At 54.4% G+C, this 15,480-nt stretch overlaps 1 protein-coding gene across 4 annotated transcripts in view; it reads left to right on the top strand.

Moving 5' to 3' along the window:
* Nucleotides 1-15,480, top strand: part of unc13a (unc-13 homolog A (C. elegans)) — a 54,863-nt gene that overhangs the window by 25,945 nt on the left and 13,438 nt on the right. For 2 of the 4 annotated variants that reach the window (XM_088622322.1, XM_088622320.1), the window contains exons 15-37: nt 890-895; nt 1,037-1,108; nt 1,306-1,525; nt 1,628-1,855; nt 2,265-2,406; nt 2,730-2,899; nt 2,996-3,111; nt 3,213-3,376; nt 3,745-3,895; nt 4,182-4,250; nt 4,583-4,672; nt 4,761-4,895; nt 6,583-6,716; nt 6,989-7,074; nt 7,693-7,819; nt 7,981-8,077; nt 8,197-8,340; nt 8,554-8,631; nt 8,743-8,820; nt 9,354-9,442; nt 9,533-9,685; nt 9,887-10,010; nt 14,342-14,371. In XM_088622322.1, coding sequence (XP_088478448.1) covers nt 890-895; nt 1,037-1,108; nt 1,306-1,525; nt 1,628-1,855; nt 2,265-2,406; nt 2,730-2,899; nt 2,996-3,111; nt 3,213-3,376; nt 3,745-3,895; nt 4,182-4,250; nt 4,583-4,672; nt 4,761-4,895; nt 6,583-6,716; nt 6,989-7,074; nt 7,693-7,819; nt 7,981-8,077; nt 8,197-8,340; nt 8,554-8,631; nt 8,743-8,820; nt 9,354-9,442; nt 9,533-9,685; nt 9,887-10,010; nt 14,342-14,371 — 2,703 coding nt within the window. The remainder of the gene's footprint in view (nt 1-889; nt 896-1,036; nt 1,109-1,305; nt 1,526-1,627; nt 1,856-2,264; nt 2,407-2,729; nt 2,900-2,995; nt 3,112-3,212; nt 3,377-3,744; nt 3,896-4,181; nt 4,251-4,582; nt 4,673-4,760; nt 4,896-6,582; nt 6,717-6,988; nt 7,075-7,692; nt 7,820-7,980; nt 8,078-8,196; nt 8,341-8,553; nt 8,632-8,742; nt 8,821-9,353; nt 9,443-9,532; nt 9,686-9,886; nt 10,011-14,341; nt 14,372-15,480) is intronic. The other 2 variants (XM_088622323.1, XM_088622321.1) reach the window with 1 other exon arrangement.

Raw genomic sequence — 15,480 nt, 5'->3', positions numbered from 1 at the left:
GGGAGTGGATTCTGATTGGCTGACTCACTGCTGTGGCTGATTGGTAGATCTGGGAGACAGGGAAGTTTGAGCCACACCCATCCCCCCACCCCTCTTATTTTTAATTTTCCAATGACTCTACTGGTTCAGTTCATTACAGATTTTTCTATATTGTTTTCTTTTGCCTGGAAAACCAGGAAGCGTGGAATTTCAGGGAAAATTATTCCAGTTTCATTTTCCAAAGAAATAAAATCAAGCAGGCAGAAGTGGTTATTTGCAAACAGAGGGATGATCACAGATATCGTAATTATCAGAATACCAAAGTGTGGTAGGTCAGCCGAGAAGTGATTTTCCCCAGGCTTAGTTATCTTTTTGCAGTGTAGATCAGGGCTGCTGCACTGTGGCTCCAGCTTTCACTCCTCCCACCACTAGGGGCCCCCAGCCTTTTACTGCCTTGCCCTGGCAATCTCAGACACGTTTACTGCCCGATGCCAATTAGTCATATGGGCCATGGAGAGTTAGAGTTCTGCAGCCTGGTAGTGGACAGTCTCAGACAAAGCTTAACGGTAAAAAAAACACACATAAAGTTCTGTAATGATGCCATGCTTACAGGTACATACCAGTGTAAGCGTGTCTGAGGGCACCTGCTCCCCCTCCCCTCTCTTCCTCTCTCTCAGTTGCGCCTTTCCTCACTGTATCTCTTCTGTCTTCCTGTATATCTGTTCCTCAGTCCCTGTCCCTCCCTTCATCAGTGGTCTCTTTTTCTCCTCCCGTTCCCTAACACTCTCCGGCTGTCCTGTGTTTCTCCCTGTCTGTCGTTGTTGGTGTTGTTTTGTCTGAGCTGCAGGAACTGAGCTTGTTTGTCTAACGCTTCTGTGTTTTCTTCCTCATCCCTCCTGACCGGCCCCAGGCAATGGTGAGTACTCATTTTCCTTTCACTCATGGGAGTGTATGAACACAGTCTGGGATTTGAAGAGAGATGCAGCTTCACGGGTGGCACAAGTGAGCTCTCTCTCCAACCCCCTCTCGCGCACACTCTCTCTCTGTCTCCCCGCAGTCCCTGGTCCAGTCTCGTAAGGCAGGCATCACCTCAGCGCTGGCCTCCAGCACACTGAACAACGAGGAGCTGGTGAGTGTGTCTGTCTGAAATCTACACATTCGCCCGACTCCTTTGCGTGGGAGCTGGTGGGTCTGGCTGTCGGGCCGTGAGCCCGGTTCTAACTGGGTACCTGATGGCGAGCCGGGACTTTTGACCTGTCAGTCAGTTTGACAGCGTCTGAGCGCATGATAGCCCGTCCGTCTGACTTTGTGACGGTGTCTCTGCAGAAGAACCACGTTTACCGCAAGACGCTACAGGCCCTGATCTACCCCATCTCCTGCACCACGCCGCACAACTTCGAGGTGTGGACGGCCACCACGCCCACCTACTGCTACGAGTGCGAGGGGCTGCTGTGGGGCATCGCGCGGCAGGGCATGCGCTGCACGGAGTGTGGGGTGAAGTGCCACGAAAAGTGCCAGGACCTGCTCAACGCCGACTGCCTGCAGAGTGAGAGAGAGAGAGAGACGCCTCTAGACTCCGGTCTCGCGCCCTTCCCTATCCGCAGCTCCCTCTCGCTCACTTCCTAACCCCCCTCTCTCTCGCGCCCAGGGGCGGCGGAGAAGAGCTCCAAGCACGGAGCCGAGGACCGGACCCAGAACATCATCATGGTCCTGAAGGACCGGATGAAGATCCGGGAGCGGAACAAGCCGGAGATCTTCGAGTTGATCCAGGAGGTGTTCGGGGTGCCCAAGGCCTCCCACGCGCAGCAGATGAAGCAGATCAAGCAGAGCGTGCTGGACGGCACCTCCAAGTGGTCGGCGAAGATCAGCATCACCGGTGAGGAGGCGGAGGGGAGGGAGAAGAGACAGGGGGGTTGGGAGTCAGGGGCGGCCCGTGAGTCAGAGAGAGGAGGAGGGGTGGACTCCTTTGGAGACAAGCAGAGGCAGGGGCAACACGAGAGAGGGGGAGAGATGTTAGAGTGGAGGAAGGAAGGGCTGAAGGCAAGAGGCAGTAAGGACCCGTCAGGGAAGCACCAGCTGATGCGTCTGGACTAAAGCCATGTCAGGAAGGAGAGGATAAATCCCAGAAGGAGAGGCCATGACAGGATGGGGGAGGGCTTAAGTAAGGAAAATGATGGTGTGTTGATGAAGGCTAGATTGATTTACATTACATCCATAGGAATCTTACACTTGGTTTGTAAGTAGTAGCTCGCTAACCTCCTGGCACCTCTGCCCATCCCCTGCAGTGGTCTGTGCCCAGGGTCTACAGGCCAAGGACAAGACGGGCTCCAGCGACCCCTATGTTACTGTGCAGGTGGGCAAGACCAAGAAGAGGACCAAAACCATCTACGGGAACCTGAACCCTGTCTGGGAGGAGAACTTCCACTTGTGAGTACAGATCAGGGCACCACAGCCCCTCCCCAAAGGCAAGCGACCCTTTGCAGCAGTGCAGCCATTATCATCCCCAGTGCTGGGCTGTGGACTTTCTCTGCAGGCCTTGAAAGATCCAGGTTTACAACATGCCAGCTTGTTCTCGGTCCACGTGACAGCGCTGCTCTTTGGGTGCTGGCTAGGTGTCACCCCATAGTTCTTGCCAGAAGTTTTGGAAAGCCTTTGCATTCCCTGCTCTCTCTTTCTCTCCTCCTTCCTTCTTTCCCTCCCCTCCACTCTCGTCTCTTGCCCTCTCATCTTCTCTCTCTGCGTCTTCTCAGCGAATGCCACAACTCTTCGGACCGGATCAAGGTTCGAGTGTGGGACGAGGACGACGACATCAAGTCCCGAGTGAAGCAGCGGTTCAAGAGGGAGTCCGACGACTTCCTGGGTCAGACCATCATCGAGGTCCGCACGCTGAGCGGAGAGATGGATGTCTGGTACAATCTGGGTCAGTCACCCGGAGGGGGGATGAGATGGCAGGAAGAGAGGAATGATCAGGTGATGGAGGGGTGGACGTTGAATCTGTGTCTCATCTCTTGCTCAGACAAGCGCACGGACAAGTCCGCAGTGTCGGGGGCGATCCGGCTGCACATCAGTGTGGAGATCAAGGGCGAGGAGAAGGTGGCGCCGTATCACGTACAGTACACTTGTCTGCACGAGGTCAGCACATATCACTGAGACAGTCATCTCTGCTCTGCCTGCCTCAGTGAGACCCTTCCACCAGCCCTCTCTCCCTCTCTGCCTGTGTGCCCCCTGTGCAGAACCTGTTCCACTACGTGACAGACATTCAGAATACCGGTGTGGTGAAGATCCCAGACGCCAAGGGGGATGATGCCTGGAAGGTTTACTATGAGGAGACGGCGCAGGAGATCGTGGATGAGTTTGCCATGCGCTACGGCGTGGAGTCCATCTACCAGGCGATGACGTGAGTGTGGAGTCAGGGAAACAGTATGGATGCTCTGGGATCTTGTAACCAGGTGTCACGAGCACAAGGCAGCCAAGGTAAAGAATCAAGTCTGCAGGATCATAGGAGTATCTCTTCACCCACTAAGTGTAACCTAAAGTGCACTTTGGTCAATGGGCAGATCAAGAAGAGCTTCTTCTGAGCTTGTCGGGTCCCGGACTGTGCCACTATGGGAGAGCCCATGAGAAGGATCCTAAACCGTAGGCTGCTGACACTGTGCAGGCCTGAGCAGATATACAGGCTTGCAGTTCATATCAGGGATATGAAGGCACTTCTGGACCCTCGTCCACAGATTACAGTTCAAACTGTATTTTCCTTGTTTCCCACAGACACTTTGCCTGCCTGTCCTCGAAGTACATGTGCCCAGGCGTGCCTGCGGTGATGAGCACACTGCTCGCCAACATCAACGCCTACTACGCCCACACCACCGCCTCCACCAATGTCTCTGCCTCTGACCGCTTCTCCGCCTCCAATTTTGGGGTACGTTCCACTGCCTCGCTGCCTCAACTTCACAGTGACATAGCCATAGCCACAGAGGCAGTGGACCAAGCTCCACAATCTATGCATATGAGCATATTTAGATATATACAGTGTAAACACACAGGTATGAATACAAACCAGCCAGAAGCGAGTGATGAACCGCCTGGTTTTGTACTCACAAAGACAACCCTTCACTTTTCAGGATCTGCCTACTGCAAGAGTGTAATAACACAGTGGTCATATATGCTGCGCTGACTGATTGTTTTGTGTCATTTGTCCTGTGCAGAAAGAGAGGTTTGTGAAACTCCTGGACCAGCTGCACAATTCCTTGAGGATTGACCTCTCGATGTACAGGGTAAGGCTGACCACACTGTCACACGCTCTCTGAACACAGGACAGTTACTTCAGCCAACATCCCTGCCTCCCCGCTGCCAATCCCAGGATGCTCAGTAGTCTGCTCCCAAGACCTTGCCCATCAATGACCCAGCAGCCTTTGCAGAGGCTGATTTTAACAGCACGCACAGAGACAAGTGTTCAGTGGTTTAGGCACTGGGAGCTGTGGTTTACTGAGGTTGGAGGCAGGAGCTATGTTTTTAAAAGTAAGACTGGATCTACCACAGCTCACTTTGTGGCTTCTGTCTGACGGTGTGCACCCATGTCTGTCCCCCTGTCTGTCTGTTTGCACAGAACAACTTCCCCGCCAGCAGTCCAGAGAGGCTGCAGGATCTGAAGTCCACTGTGGACCTGCTCACCAGCATCACCTTCTTCAGAATGAAGGTAAGCCTCTCCTCCCCAGTCCTCTCCACTCCTCCTCTCTTCCTCTCCATTCTCTCCTTTCTCACAGTTTTCCCTCTCCGTGCCCCAGGTCCAGGAGTTGCAGAGCCCGCCCCGGGCCAGCCAGGTGGTGAAGGACTGTGTCAAGGCCTGCCTGAACTCCACGTATGAGTACATCTTCAACAACTGTCACGAGCTGTACAGCCGGGAGTACCAGAGCGACCCGGTGAGCCTCCGTCTCTTTCCTCCCTCTCTCTCCTCTCTCTCCATCTTTCTCCTCCCTCTCTCCTCTCTCCATCTCTGTCCTCTCTTTCTCCCTCCATCTCTCTCCTCTCTCTTTCTCCCTCCATCTCCCTCCTCTCTCTCCTCCCTATTTCTCCACTCTCCTCCCTTTCTCCCCTCCCTGTCTTCTCTCTCTCCTCTCTCTCCTCCCTCTCCCTCCTAACTCTCTCTCCTCTCTCTCCTCCCTATTTCTCCACTCTCCTCCCTTTCTCCCCTCCATCTCTTCTCTCACTCCTCTCTCCTCCCTTTCTCCCTCTGTCTCTCTCCTCCCTCTCCCTCCTCTCTCTCCCTCCTCTTTCTCTTCCCTATTTCTCCACTCTCCTCCCTTTCTCCCCTCCCTCTCTTCTCTCACTCCTCTCTCTTCCCTTTCTCTCAATTCAATTCAAGGTGCTTTATTGGCATGACCAATGAGTACAATCAGTGTTACCAAAGCAAAACAAATATAATTAACATAAAACAAAAATCTACAGACAATTAGACATTTTCAATGCAGACACAATCATAAGATATTTACATATAAACATATGGAGCATTATTGGGAGACAGGCTCACTGTTCCTCAGGGTGTGACAAGAGATCACATACTGGGCTGCCAGTTCAACTGAGTTCCCTCCTCCTACTCCCAGTAGGATTGGGAGCTGTTCTGATTCTGACAGGTGTGGGAATTCTGGAATTAGATTTGTAAATTTAGGGAAGAATGTTTCTCTAATACCAGAATATCTGTCACAGTGCAGTAGGAAGTGCACCTCTGTCTCTATTTCTCCCCGCTGGCAGTGGGAGCACAGCCTGTCCTCTCTGGGCAGCCAGGTCTGCCTGTGTCGCCCAGTTTCTATGGCCAGGCTGTGGTCACTGAGCCTGTACTTCGTCAGGATCTGTTTCTTTTTGCTGTTACTTATGTTGTTCAAATATTTGGCCATTGTGTTTTGTCTATTTAGGATTCTGTGGTATTCCAGTTTGTTGTGTTTGTGTGTGTGTGTCCCAGTGTGTGAGATATTGCTGTTTGATCTGTGCTGTGATGTGCTTGGGTCTGAGTTGTGATGCTCTAGCACTGCTGTCCTGAGGCTGGCTGGTGTCGGTGTGGCTCAGGTCAGTGAGCCTCAGGACCAGCTGGCTCAGGGGGCTCTTTGTTGGGCTCAAATCTTGGCTCAGCAGGGCCTTGTGGTGGTAGGAGTTTTGGTTGCTGTTTTTTAGGTGTAGCCAATACTTAATTTCTCTTTTCTGTATGTTTATTAATAGTGGGTATTGGCCTAATTCGGTCCTGCTCCCGTTGTTAGGTGTTTTTCTCTGCACACGGAGGATATTTCTACAGATCTCCATGTGCAGAGTTTCTGTGGGGTGTTTGTCCCATTGAGTGTACTCCTGGTCTGTGAGGGGACCCCACACCTCACTGCTGCATAGGGCAATGGGTTGGATTCCACTTTCAAATATTTGGAGCCAGATTCAAATTGGTGGTTGGTGGGTTGTCTTCTCTTCTCTCTGTCCTCTCTCTCCTCCCTCTCTCTGTGGCTGTGCTTCGGTGTACCGTGTCTCACCCCTGCTTTGCCCCTGTACTCTGGCTGTGCCACGTGCTCTGCGCTCTGTGCCCAGGCACAGTCTGTGGGTGACTCTGTCCCTTGCCCGTTCTCCCGACAGTCGAAGAAAGGGGAGTTGCCCCCAGAGGAACAGGGGCCCAGCATCAAAAACCTGGACTTCTGGTCCAAACTCATCACGCTCATCGTGTCCATCATCGAGGAGGACAAGAATTCCTACACTCCCTGCCTCAACCAGTGAGTTAACCCCTGGCATCTTTGCCATGGCCTGTAGGTTTTTCTTTATTCATTATGCAGTATGGCTGCTCCGCAGTGTAAGATCACTATACTCTCGTGAACGTACTTGCCAGAATCAATAATGATGGAGACTATATAGCTGATGAAACTCCAGGTCACAGATGGTGTGCTGCTTGTGGATGCAATGGTCATGGCGTTTGAAAACCACTCACACCAGTAAGTGAGAATCTTCCCAGTCCCTGTGCTCAGCTGGAACGCCCTCTGTTCTGCAGGTTCCCCCAGGAGCTCAACGTGGGGAAGATCAGCGCTGAGGTCATGTGGAACCTGTTCGCTCAGGACATGAAATACGCCATGGAGGGTGAGTGGAGTTCTCCTGCCCTGCCACTAGGGGGTTTGGGTTTGTTCTGCCTCTCACCAGATGAGTCGGTTCTTTTGGTGTAGTTGTAGCCAGTTTGGCTCCAGTTTGGCTCCACATTGACACCAGTATCCAATCCCAAAATTCCCACGACAGTGCTGTATGCTGGCTTCCTGTTTGCTGGAGGTCTTACATCCACACAGTGGAAAATGGCCACCAGGGATGGAGGGTTTCTAGGATTTGCGAAGGGAAGGCCAGTCGGAGTTTTATTTAGTATCCAGGTCTTGGATGATAGTCTGTTAGCCAGTGGTTTAAACTGGTAGCTTCAGATTGGAGATCAGGTTTCTGCTGATGTTGCTCACCAGGCTGTGTGTGTGTGTGTGTGCGTGTGTGTGTGTGCGTGTGTGTGCGTGTGTGTGCGTGTGTGTGCGTGTGTGTGCGTGTGTGTGCATGCGTGTGTGCGCGTGTGTATGTATGTATGTGTGCGTGTGCGTGTGCGTGTGCGTGTGCGTGTCTGTGTCTGTGTCTGTGTCTGTGTCTGTGTCTGTGTCTGTGTCTGTGTGTGCGTGTGCGTGTGCGTGTATGTGTGCGCGTGTGTGTGTCTGCCTCTTCCCATCTCAGAGCACGACAAGAACCGCCTGTGCAAGAGCGCAGACTACATGAACCTGCACTTCAAGGTGAAGTGGCTGTACAACGAGTACGTCAAGGACCTGCCCTTCTTCAAGAGCCGCGTGCCCGAGTACCCCACGTGAGTACCGCCCCCTGCTGGCGGACAGGAGCCGCCACTGCCTGGGGAGTAGGATGGGCTTTTCACTGGGCTGCGGTGGCCACTCCTCACCTAGGTTTGATCTGCCAGCCGTGCCATTGGCCGGCTCCCCATCCTATCCCATCATGCTCTCCTGTTCACAGGTGGTTCGAGCCGTTTGTGATCCAGTGGCTGGATGAGAACGAGGAAGTCTCGCGGGACTTCCTGCACGGGGCGCTGGAGCGGGACAAGAAGGATGGGGTAAAGCAGACCCCCCCACACCTCTCTTTCCTGCCTCCCTCTCTCTCTCCTCTCTCCCTCCCTGCTGTCCCCACTCCCCTGTCCTGCTCCCCACTCACTTCACTTTCCTTCTCCTTCAGTTCCAGCAGACCTCGGAGCACGCCCTGTTCTCCTGCTCGGTGGTGGATGTCTTCTCCCAGCTCAACCAGAGCTTCGAGATCATTAAGAAGCTGGAGTGTCCGGACCCCCAGATTGTGGGGCACTACATGAGGCGATTCGCCAAGGTGAGGCGCCGTGTGACCCCTCGCGCCCACTGTGTGGCCTAGTCAGATGCGTCACTCATCCTTTTACCCACAATGCACAGTTTCTTGTTGCGGTGTCAAACAGTGTCAAGCCTCAGTTCATCCCCTGGTTCCTTCTGGACCTCAGTATCTCTCCATGCTTTCTAAATGCCTGGGTGTTTGTTTCTGATTATTTCTCCCCGTTCTCTCCCTCAGACCATCAGCAACGTGCTGCTCTCCTATGCTGACATCATCGCCAAGGACTTCGCCAGCTACTGCTCGAAGGAGAAGGTGGTGAGTGTCACTCTCGTGGCGCCCCGGTCCCCCGGCGACACCGGCGCTTGGCGAGGCGGCGAGTCCGAGCCGCGCGGTGTAACGGCCGCTTGCCGTCTTGTGTCTCCGCAGCCCTGCATCCTCATCAACAACATCCAGCAGCTGCGCGTCCAGCTGGAGAAGATGTTCGAGGCCATGGGAGGCAAAGACGTGAGAGTCGCTCGGGGCTGGGCTGGGCTGGGTTGGGCTGGGCCAGATTGGACTGGGCTGGGCTGGGCTGGGCTGAGCTGAGCTGAGCTGGGCTGGGCTGTGCTTGACCCAGGTAGGTTGGACTGTGCTGGTCTGAGCTTAGCTGGGCCAGTTTGGGCTGGGTTGGACTATGATGCACCAAGCTGTGCTTAGCTGGGCTGGACTGTGCTGGGCTGGGCTGGACTGTGCTGGGCCGAGCTGGGCTGGGCCAGACCTGCTCGTTGCATTGGACTGTACTGGACTGTACTGGGCTGGGCCAGGCTGGGCTGGACTGGGCTGGTCTGTGCTGGGCTGGGCTGCACTGTGCTGGGCCAAGCTGGGCCAAGCTGGGCCAGGCTGGGTTTGGCTGGACTATGCTGGACTATGCTGCACCAAGCTGTGCTTGGCTAAGCTGGACTATACTGTGCCGAACTGGACTTGGCCAGGCCTGCCCTCTGCATAGTCATGCCTCCTGGCTGCCCGTCTCTGAAGGCCTCTGTGCATCTGTGTTGCAGCTGAACGTGGAGGCCAGCGACATCCTGAAGGAGCTGCAGGTGAAGCTCAACAACGTGTTGGACGACCTGAGCAGGGTCTTCGCCACCAGGTGAGGGACGAGGGACAGTGATCGCAAGGCCGGCGCTCTCTCCAGCTCCTCCTGCTCACTCCCTCTTCCTGCTCTGCATCCCCATCCCAGTTTCCAGCCCCACATCGAGGAGTGCGTGAAGCAGATGGGCGATATCCTGAGCCAGGTGAAGGGTACGGGCAACGTGCCGGCCAGCGCCTGCAGCAGTGTGGCCCAGGACGCCGACAACGTGCTGCAGCCCATCATGGACTTCCTGGACAGCAAGTGAGGGCAGACTGCGCGTACACAGACACACACTCAGGGCCCGAGAGGTTACAGGTTACAGTCCTGCAGAGGGAGTTGAGACGACTAAAGATGATCCCATTTGCTGTAGCACGGAGAGTGCAAGGCCAGTGTGAGTTTTGTAGGCGGGGTTTCAATCTGCTGTCTCCCCCCTCTTTCCTGTCTCTCCTCTGCCTCCCTCAGCCTGACCCTGTTTGCCAAGATCTGCGAGAAGACTGTGCTGAAACGTGTGCTGAAGGAGCTGTGGAAGCTGGTGATGAACACCATGGAGAAGACCATCGTACTGCCGCCCCTCACAGACCAGACGGTGAGCACAGACAAGCCCACACAGATCCCCTTAGAAACCCCGCCTGACCTGGCCACTCAGGGTCAGCCCCACTCCTAACACTAACTCTAGCCCCTGCCTGGACTCGACCTGACCCGCTAGGTGTTCACAGGGGGCTGGAGCAGCAGGTTTTCAGGTGTTCCCAGAGAGGGCTTGTTTAAGTGAAGAACAGGCATCTTCCTGTGGAAAAAGCTGCATGCCTGCAAAGCTGTGAATGTGGCATACAGTAATAATAATAATAATAATAATTGCTTACACTTATATAGCGCTTTTCTGGACACTCCACTCAAAGCGCTTTACAGGTAATGGGGTCTCCCCTCCACCACCACCAATGTGCAGCCCCACCTGGATGATGCGACGGCCAGAACGCCCACCACACACCAGCTCTCAGTGGGGAGGAGGGCAGAATGATGTAGCCAATTTATAGATTCATACGGGATTATTAGGAGGCCATGATTGGTAAAGGCCAATGGGAAATTCAGCCAGGACACCGGGGTTACACCCCTACTCTTTTCGAGACACCCTGGGATTTTTAATGACCACAGAGAGTCAGGACCTCGGTTTTACGTCTCATCTGAAGGACAGCTCCTGTTTACAGTAGTGTCCCCATCACTATACTTGGGCATTAGGACCCACATGGACCGCAGGGTGAGCGCCCCCTGCTGGCCCAGCAGCAACCTTAGTTTTTCCCAGGAGGTCTCCCATCCAGGGACTGACCAGGCTCACACCTGCTTAGCTTTAGTGGGTTGCCAGTTTTGAGTTGCAGGGTCTTTCTTTGGCTTAGCAATCCTCAAGATCAAGGTTCTGCAAGGCTGGAGCTTGACCCGGCTGCAGTCCTGACAGAGTCATAGTTTGCAGAGTCAGTGTTGCACGTAACAGTCCTCCACACATCCTCCGCAGGCGATTGGCCCCCCCCGGCAGAGGGACTGTGGTTGCGTGGCGCACTCTGACCCTGGCAGTGAGCACTCACACTCATGTTCGGCTCTCTGTGTCAGGCCCACTCAGAGAGAGCCGGCCTGAGCAGGGCCTCTCTGCCCCCACCACGTGCGCACTGCCCAGGCTGTGCATGGGTCCGGGGGGGAGATCTGGAGAGAGCACCTGCACCTCGCTCGCAGGACGGGCAGTGTCCGAACCCGAGCCTGGAGTGCAGTCAGGTGGAACCAGACCAGACTCCCGCTGTGCAGCGAGTCTGATCCTCTCCGGGATCTGCCAGCTGGAGACCTCTTCTAAATACTTTTTCTCTCCGTTGTTCTTTTAAATCCCCTGTTTTCTGAGTTCTGAACGATGCAAAAGTAATCCAGAAGATTCAAACACCCACAGCGAAAAAGCCAGACGTCTCACACGCTCCTGAGATTGCACAACTGAAGCTTCAGGGGAGCGGATGGGGAAACTCATGAGCCAACAAGTTCTGAACCCCCCCCAGAACCCCCCACACTGACGAGAGTCCTCAGATTGTACAGAGAGACCCCTTCCCTTCAAGTGTGCACCATCAGATCGATTCCTCCCCTCACACCTTACAGGAAGCGCATCATGTCATTGTGTCCCCAGCTACAGGCTGTCTTCCAGTCCAGCAGTCACACTGGTGTAGCAGACAGACGATCAATACATTAGTTTGGCCGCAGGAGTTTAATCCTAAAAATAATGTTGAAAAAGAGAGAACTGCAACTTAATATCCCAGGCTATACCTGTGACAGCTGGATTAGAAACCACCCTGGTATTTATTTTACTTTTTATTTCTGTTCTTTTTTTTTTTTTTAAAAGAGCCCCATATCTCTCCCTGATTTTGGGCTTCAAAAAACTGCAAGGAAGTGATATGTGAATTCCTGCTCAGGCTTCCTGTCGGAGAATGCTCCTCAGCCTCAAGGTGTCCCGGCATGCTTTCACACTCTCGTATCCCTCTTCCTCTGGTCACTGCTGCCGCGTCACCATCCCTTACAGCAATGCTACGGTGTTCCTCCGCCGGTTCAATGGTAAAGGAAAGAGACCTACATAATGATGAGACAGTTAGCAGCCACCACAGTACGTTCAGATGCTGAGAAATTGAGGGGAAGTCTGCAATTAAGAGTCTCTGTTATAGATCACAATGTCAGAAAGCTGGAATAGTTGCTGGATAATAACAGGCTCATTCCAAATACCAGGTCCCTGGGGAAAGGCTCGGGTTGGAGGGTAGTTTTCTTACAGGGGACAGGGGTTTAATTCAGATCTTACCTATTAGCCGAGGGGAAACCAGGATTTCCAGGAGTTGGCACTATACTGGGCAGGAACTTCCAGGGGTGGATGGGTGAGATGTTGGCTTGGGGTTCTTTGGCTTGCCTCGCAACAGCGCCGCCCTGGTGGCTGGATTTCTACATCGGGCGCTCCATAGAGTGTAGAGAAGCAGTGGGCCGCAGGGCAGGGACAGACCGGTTGTGCTGGGGGTGTGAGGGGGGTCGGAGGAAGACCGGAGGGGCGTGGCAGACGGTGACCAGCAAGGGGGGCGAAAGTGTGGTCAGGGGGGCCGGACACGGGGCTCGGCCTTTATAGCCGTCCCCCTTTAGAGCCAGACGGGCAGCCGGACAGTGAGTCTTGGGGGCTCACTGCGCGGCGTGGAGAAGGGGCTCTAAGGAGGGGCCGGCTGGAGCAGCGACAGGGCGCCAGCAGCGAGGGGTGGGGAGACGGGCCGGCCGCGCCCCCTCTCCCCCCTCCCCCGCCTGCGGCTGATCTGGGGCTCTTTGCTGTGTCACTGACCCTTCTCTCTGGTTGTCACATCTCGCTGCCTCTGCCCGCACTCCACAGATGATTGTAAGTACGGCACTCTGTGTGTCTGTCTGTCTGTCCGCAGTGCCTCGGTGCAGTCGGTCAGTCCTTGTTGTGTGTGGCTGCCAATACCCCCCTCTCTGCAAATGCCCCAGCCCACCCCCCTCGCCAGTTAAACCTCCTCTCATCCCCTCTCCTCTGCTGTCCTCCTCTCCCAGTCCACTCATCCCTGCTTCTTCCCCCACCCACCCCCCTCATCTCTCTCTCCCTCCGCCTCGTTCCCTCTCTCTGGGGGGGGGGAACCTGCCCCCTCCCCCCAGCTGCATGGTGCATTCCTGACTGCTCCAGCCAGTCGGCCCCCCCTCTCCCTCTCCGCTCTCTGTTTCTCGCGCTCGCCCTGAAGGGGGCGCTCTCTCTCTCCCGGTCTGTCCCCGTGGTGTCGTTCTCTGCATTGTGTGCTCACCTGGTTCACCGCTGCGGTGATCAGCACTGCGGCGTTGGGGTTCAGTGTGAGGAACCCCCCCTCTCCTGTCCCCCTGCTCCCTCCTCGCCCATCCGGGAGAGCGTTGCCAGGGTATTGTGACAGGGTCACATGGGGGTTTACACCCCCTGGTCTCTCTACAGAGGGTCAAAAGGGGGGTCCACACCCCCTGGTGTCTCTACAGAGGGTTAAAAGGGGGGTCCACACCCCCTGATCTCTCTACAGAGGGTCAAAAGGGGGTCCACACCCTCTGATCTCTCTACAGAGGGTGAAAAGGGGTTCACACCCCTTGGTCTCTCTACAGAGGGTAAATAAGGCGCCACTACTCACTCTGCTAAAGGTCTTTACATTTCCCTGCTGATGAATTCCAGTGTCTTTTTTTTGCATTCCACTTGAAAGACCGGCGTATTGAGATGTTTTGCATTTCGCTAAGGCACTGGTTTACAACACAGGTTTGGAAATGTCAGCTAAGATAACGATATGGTTTGGTTTCTGCTCTGTTGGGAATGTCTCTGGGGGAGGGCCGTCTTGCTTTGCAGCATGTCCAGCCATCCCAGTGGTCTCAGGCCGACGCTGTGCTTTGGGCACTGATGAGCGAGCGGACAGGGCGTCTGGGTGTCTGACCTCCTGTCTGACGGACCGACAGGCTCTGCAGAAAGGATCTGTTGTGTTTGGAGGGTTAACAGAGCCCCTGTCCTTCCAGAAGAGCAACAGCCTCATTTTCCCAGCGTTCACTTTGCTTTGACTGTAATGAGGAAACTGCACAGAGAAGCAGTGAAGTGCATCTCTTCTTTCTCAGAGGGATATTGTAAGCCGCTGCTCTGCAAGCATTTTGAGGGTTTCTTCGCCGTTCTGTAAAATATTTCATTTGCACTTCCATTAAAAAAAAACCCCCGGTGAGGTGTGATACACCCGCGGTGGGCAGCGCTGATTGGTCGAGCAGGCTCGCAGTGGAAAAGCACGGTGCCAGCTGGCTGCGGGAGCTCAGAGGACAGGTGGCGAAGCAGCAGGCAGCCAGATCCCAGACAGCCAATCAGGGCTTGGAGGCGGGGCTCGCCGACTCTCCGTGATGTCATTAATTGTCCTCTCTTTGCAGGGCAGAGTGAAGCTTGCGTGTCACAGCGATGTAAGAATTCACATTGTAGCTCAATGTGTCCTGTCGCCCCCCCCATCTGCCTTTCTCTCTGTGTCCCTCCTTTTCTTCTCTGTCTTCTGTTACTCTTGCCTTTGGGTGAATTCTGGTGGACACAGTTGGCCACTGTATGTAATTAACTGATGTAAAACATGAGAAGAACACTGCTAGCTTGCTTGCTGTGAGGGTGGGAGAGACTGACAGATGTCTGATTCTGATTCTCTCTGCTAACTGCCCCGCCCCACCTCTGTCACTTAGCTTGACATCAAGCCCAGGAGTCAGGGCATCAATGGCAGAGACACCAGTCCTTTCTGTCAGTCCCGTCTGGGCTGGGACAGCAGTACTCAGTGACCGTCCTCAGAGCCCGTCGGCCACCCTGACTGACTGTAGATTTGCCCCTGAGATGCAAACAGCATCAAGACCTTGCTTCCCGTGCAGATATTGCTCGTGTTGATTCAGGATTTCGTACCGATTGACATGTAGAGATTCGCCAGTGTGCGCAGGGCTCCTGATGAGGTGATATATCCCTGAATCCCACCATCCCATCGGACCCACTGTCAGGCGCCCCGGTCAGCTGCTCCTCCAGCTCTGTGTCCCGTCTGTGTGCCCACGCTGTCGTCCGACCTCTGTAACCTCTCCTGTTCGCAGCGCCCCCTGCTGCTGTGTGCCTGTATGCACGCCCTGTGTGCGGGTTAGCTGGTGGTCTGTCTCTGTGTGTGTGGAGGGGCTGTGGGAGAGAGATGGGCGAGTAACTGTGCACGTGTGACTGTGTGCGTGCTGTGCATGCTTACTTGTGCATTTGTACGTGTGTGCATGCATGTGTGCGTATGTGTGAACGTGTGTGTGTGTGATTGTGTATGTGTGAATGTGTGTGTGAACGCGTGTGTGTGTGATTGTATATCTGTGTATATGTATATGTGTGTGTGCATGTGTGTGAGTGCATATGTGTGAACCTGTGTGAGTGTGAATGTGTGTATGAGTATGTGTGAACATGTGTGTGAGTGCATGTGTATGCATGTATGGCATGCATGATGAGTCTGTCTAAACACAGTAACAGGACCTCAAAGACACGTGACATTTTTAAAAAACGAAACACTGACTTT

The sequence above is a fragment of the Lepisosteus platostomus genome, chromosome 27 (assembly GCF_059453375.1).
Source record: "Lepisosteus platostomus isolate fLepPlt1 chromosome 27, fLepPlt1.hap1, whole genome shotgun sequence".
NCBI lineage: Eukaryota > Metazoa > Chordata > Actinopteri > Semionotiformes > Lepisosteidae > Lepisosteus > Lepisosteus platostomus.
This window is presented reverse-complemented; position numbering and strand designations above follow the sequence as displayed.